Source organism: Protobothrops mucrosquamatus, unplaced genomic scaffold, assembly GCF_001527695.2.
Source record: "Protobothrops mucrosquamatus isolate PMUCROS unplaced genomic scaffold, P.Mucros_1.0 scaffold3971, whole genome shotgun sequence".
Classification (NCBI taxonomy): Eukaryota; Metazoa; Chordata; class Lepidosauria; order Squamata; family Viperidae; genus Protobothrops; species Protobothrops mucrosquamatus.
Window position 1 is genome coordinate 40,493 of NW_015389911.1, and position 5,000 is coordinate 45,492.

A 5,000-nucleotide genomic window follows, 5' to 3' on the forward strand; every position below is an offset into this window, starting at 1 on the left:
TCCTCCTCCTCCTCCTCCTCCTCCTCCTCCTCCTCCTCCCTCCACTTCCCTTCTACCCCTAGTTGTTGATGTTCCCTAGTTGGATCATGAAACATCTGCAAGAAAACCACCCAGCTCAGAGAGCACCAAGGACCCCACAGCTCCTCCTCCTCCTGTCTTCTAGCCCTGATGATGTTCCCTAGTTGGGTCATGAAATGTCTGCAAGGAAACCACCCAGAGATCAATAAAGACCCCAGAATCCTCTTCTCCCTCCTCTCCCTCTTCCCCCCTTCATTCCTTCCTCTTCCCCTCCTCCTCCTCCCCTTCCTTCTTCTCCTCCTCCTCTTCACAATCCCTCCTCCCTTCTAACCCTGATGATGTTCCCTAGCTGGGTCATGAAACGTCTGCAAGGAATCCCCCCCCAGCTCACAGGGCACCAAGCACCCCAGCTTGCTCGCTCTGCCATCACCCAGCCAAGACCCCCTAGACCCCCCCCCGGCACCGTTCCCTTACCTGGCTTGCGCCCACAAAGGTAGAAGGCCAGCCGGTCGGTCAGCTCATACTGGCACTCCACCAGTCGCTCGGCCAGTTCATGTTGGGAAGCCTGTCTGTGGAGAGGAAAGACCAGGTAAGCCGGGCACCAGCGCCCAACTCAGCCCCCAACGAGTTGCGTCCCGGGAGAGGAGGGGGCAGGAGACTGACCCGGAATTGCATACACACATGGGCCACACTCACACATCACTCTGCCTGGGTCACAATGGGCCTGGGTGTTTTGTGCCTTGGAGATATGAAATGGTGTAGGGCGGGGGTCTTCCAACTTGGCCCTTTTACACGTGCCTGGCTGAGGAAATCTGGGAGTTAGTCCACAAGTCATCAAAGGGCCAAGTTGGAAGACCCCTGTCTTAAAGCATCCTGGCTGAGAAATTCTGGGAGTTGAAGTCCAGAAGTCATCAAAGGGCCAGGTTGGAAGACCCCTGTCTTAAAGCATCCTGGCTGAGGAATTCTGGGAGTTGAAGTCCCCAAGTCCTAAAAGGGCCAAGTTGGAAGACCCCTGGTGTACGGTTTCCTGCCTGAACAGGGGGTTGGACTAGAAGACCTCTGAGGTTCCTTCCGTTATTCTCTTCTATTGTTGTTCCTTTAGTAGGTGGCCTAAACATGCCATCCTTCAAAACTCACTTAATAACGTTCTTGCTTAACATCATCTGCTCTGCACTTGTGCTGGATCGAGGAGGGAGTGTTCCCAGACAGATAATAAAGATGGATGGGTGGATGGATAGATATGGATGGATGGATGGAGATAGATAATGATGGATGGATAGATGGATGGATAGAGAGACATAGATAATGATGGATGGATGGATAGAGATAGATAATGATGGATAAATAGGGATGGATATAAATAATGATGGATGGATGGATGGATGGATGGATGGATGGATGGATGGATGGATGGATGGATAGATAGATAGATAGATAGATAGATGATAGAGATAGATAGATGATAGAGATAGATAGATGATAGATGATAGATAGATAGATAGATAGATAGATAGATAGATAGATATAGATTACAGATAGATAGATGATAGATAGATGATAGATGATAGAGATAGATATATAGATAGATAGATAGATGATAGATAGATAGATATAGATGATAGATAGATAGATAGATAGATAGATAGATAGATAGATAGATAGATAGATAGATAGATAGATAGATAGATAGATAGATGGACGGACGGACGGACGGACGGACGGACGGACAGAGATAGATAGATCTGGAATTTTCTTTCCTACGGACATCCTGACCCCCCTCAGCCCCCACCTGGCGTAGTCGATGGGTGTCCGGCCGTTTATGTCGGGAGCGCCTGGGTCAGCTCCATACACCACCAGCAGCTCCGCCTGGAGCACCTGACCGGCTTTGGCAGCCACGTGCAAAGGGGTGGTCCCCTTCTCCTAAAAAAAAAGAAGAAGAAGAAAGAAAGCAGTGAGAATTCTGCACATGCCCTGAGGCTCTGGACCGAGGTATAGATTAGCCTTGGACGTACTGGGTGGAAGAAGTTGGCTTGGGCCCCCAAGGAGAGAAGGCGCAAACAGGTTTCCAGGTTGCCCGTTCGGACACTCGAATGCAGTTGCTGCAGAAGAAAAAGGAGATTAGAGGGCTGGGAAGGGACTTCAACTCCCAGAATTCCCTGGCCAGCCAATTCCCCTATCACATTTTATCTATTATCTCTGTCTGTCTGTCTATCATCTATCTATCTATCTATCTATCTATCTATCTATCTATCTATCTATCTATCTATCTATCTATCTATCATCTATCTATCTATCTATCTATCTATCTATCTATCTATCTATCTATCTATCTATCTATCTATGGATGGAAACTGATCAAGGAGAGAAGCAACCTGGAACTAAGGAGAAACTTCCTGACAGTGAGAACAATTAGCCAGTGGAACCACCTGCCTCCAGAAGCTGTGAAGGCTCCAACACTGGAAGTTTTTAAGAAGAGACTNATCTATCTATCTATCTATCTATCTATCTATCTATCTATCTATCTATCTATCTATCTATCTATGGATGGAAACTGATCAAGGAGAGAAGCAACCTGGAACTAAGGAGAAACTTCCTGACAGTGAGAACAATTAGCCAGTGGAACCACCTGCCTCCAGAAGCTGTGAAGGCTCCAACACTGGAAGTTTTTAAGAAGAGACTGGACAGCCATTTGTCTGAAATGGTGTAGGGTTTCCTGCCTGAGCAGGGGGTTGGACTAGAAGACCTCCAAGGTCCCTTCCAACTTTATCATCATCATTACTATTATTATTATTAATCTATCATTTATCATTACATTGATCTATCATTGACCTATCCATCATCAATCTCTCTCTTTGATTTATATAACTATCTGTCTTTCTGTCTGTCTATCTATCTATCATCTATATTTATCTATCTATCTTGTATCTATCTACATAGCTATCTAGCTACCAACTTCTCTTTCTCCGTCTATCTATCTGTCTGTCTGATTTATATAGCCATATCTATCATCTATCCTTATCTATCTATTCTTATTCATCTATCTACAGTATCTCTCTCTATTTCTCTCTCTCTTTCTATCTATCTATATCCATTCATTATCCATCCATCCATCCCTTTTGTTAAACAAAGGCTAACATAAATGCTTTCAAAATAGATGGATTCCAGGACATCACAAAGACAAGGCAGGTGTGCTCTCTCTCTCTCTCTCTCTCTCTCTCTCTCTCTCTCTCTCTCTCTCTCTCTCTCTCTCTCTCACACACACACACACACACACACACACACACACAGAGAGAGATTCACACACTCACCTTGCTGAGATCCTTGGCAGTGACCCCGTCGTCATCCCGACATGGCAGCTTATGTACGAAGGCCAGCATCTGGTATTTGGCACGGATGAATTCGGACTTGGTGGGGCTGGGGGGGGTGAAATAAAGGATCAGGCAAGACGCTTTCTGTGCCCCCCAAGGACTGACCCTGTCCATATTCCAGAGGGGTCCGTGACTTTGGGGGGGGAGAGAAACAGCAAGAAGCAGGAAGAACCCCCCCCAAGCTCAGGCTAGGCGTACATCCATGAGATGTACTGCCCCCTTGAAGGTGGGGGGTCTTTGGTTGCCCAATCACCATTCCAATCCTTGAAGCCCCTTGCGGACCCTCAATCCACAAATTCTGACTTGCAACTATGGTCATAAAGTCGAGGAGTACCTGTACGGGGGGGGGGGGGGAAGGAACCTCACTTGCCAGCGAGAGGAGCGGCAAATAAATTTAATAAATAAACCAGACTTGGGGTGGGGGCTGCTAATTTTAAGCGAATTTAAAAAGGTATAAACTTTGTCAAAGGGGCATGGAAACGCCCTCTCTTATCTCCAGGAACATCTGGGCCAAGCGCCACAAGCCGGGGTGGCAGATATTTCCTGCCTGAGGAGGGGGTTGGACTAGATGACCTCCAAGGTCCCTTCCAACTTTATTATTATTATGGATTATCGCAGTCAGCCAGATGTTCAGACTGGATCTGGCATTTTTGTCTACCTATCAAGTCCTTCCCAAGGACCTGGGATAGGCAGATGTGGATATTTGATGGTATTACAGATCTCGTCGCAGGATGGAAGCAGTTCCTAGTAAGGCCGCCTTTTGCAATTGACTAATGGAGAATTTGTCAATGCCGATTATTATTATATTATAATTTATTATAATTTAATTTATTATTATTATTATTATATTATTATTATTATAATTTAATTTATATACCGCCCTTCTCCCGCAGGACTCAGGGCGGTGCACAGCATATTAAAAACAGTACAAATACAAAACATAAAAAATACAAACCCCTGTAAAACCAGATTAAAAAACCGAATATTAGAAGCTGTGTTTCTATTTAAAATTATTTTTAAAATCACCCTAAATAATGATGGTGTTCAAGTGGTGCTCCAGTTGTTTTGGGATTGCACCCAAGGCGCCTATCACTATTGGTACTACCCTTGCTTGCCTTTGCCACAGTCTTTCTATTTCTATTTGTAGGTCTTTGTATTTTGTGATCTTCTCCAGTTCTTTCTCGTCTATTCTGCTGTCTCCAGGCACTGCCACGTCCACTATCCAGACTTTTTTTGTCTTTCTTATCGACAATTGTTAAGTCCGGGGTGTTATGTGGCAGGTGGTTGTTATTGTTATTGTTGTTGTTATTATTATTATATCAAGGCATTCCCCCCTCACCCCCTCAAAAGACACCCCCTTCCAAAAAAACCCCCCACTCACTGGACTTTATCCTGAGGATTCGCTTTACGGCGTCCGCTCTGCACTTGTGCCGGATCGAGCAGGGAGTGTTCCCAGATGGAGTTCGCGCCATTGCTGGCGAGGGTGTGCACCATCTGGAAGAGAACACAATTGGGGGGGGGTTTGTGAGAGAACATGAGCACATATTGTGGGACACACACACACACACCCTCCCTGCCAGGAAGGCTTTCCCGGGGAAGAGAGCATGATCATCC

At 45.8% G+C, this 5,000-nt stretch overlaps 1 protein-coding gene across 1 annotated transcript in view; it reads right to left on the minus strand.

Moving 5' to 3' along the window:
* The window catches only part of GIT1 (GIT ArfGAP 1), a gene marked incomplete at its 5' end in the record, with an annotated part of 26,037 nt that overhangs the window by 19,404 nt on the left and 1,633 nt on the right, over window positions 1-5,000 (minus strand). Inside the window, 5 exons of the mRNA XM_015827819.1 lie at window positions 493-587; window positions 1,808-1,938; window positions 2,031-2,117; window positions 3,327-3,432; window positions 4,768-4,880. Coding sequence (XP_015683305.1) covers window positions 493-587; window positions 1,808-1,938; window positions 2,031-2,117; window positions 3,327-3,432; window positions 4,768-4,880 — 532 coding nt within the window. The remainder of the gene's footprint in view (window positions 1-492; window positions 588-1,807; window positions 1,939-2,030; window positions 2,118-3,326; window positions 3,433-4,767; window positions 4,881-5,000) is intronic.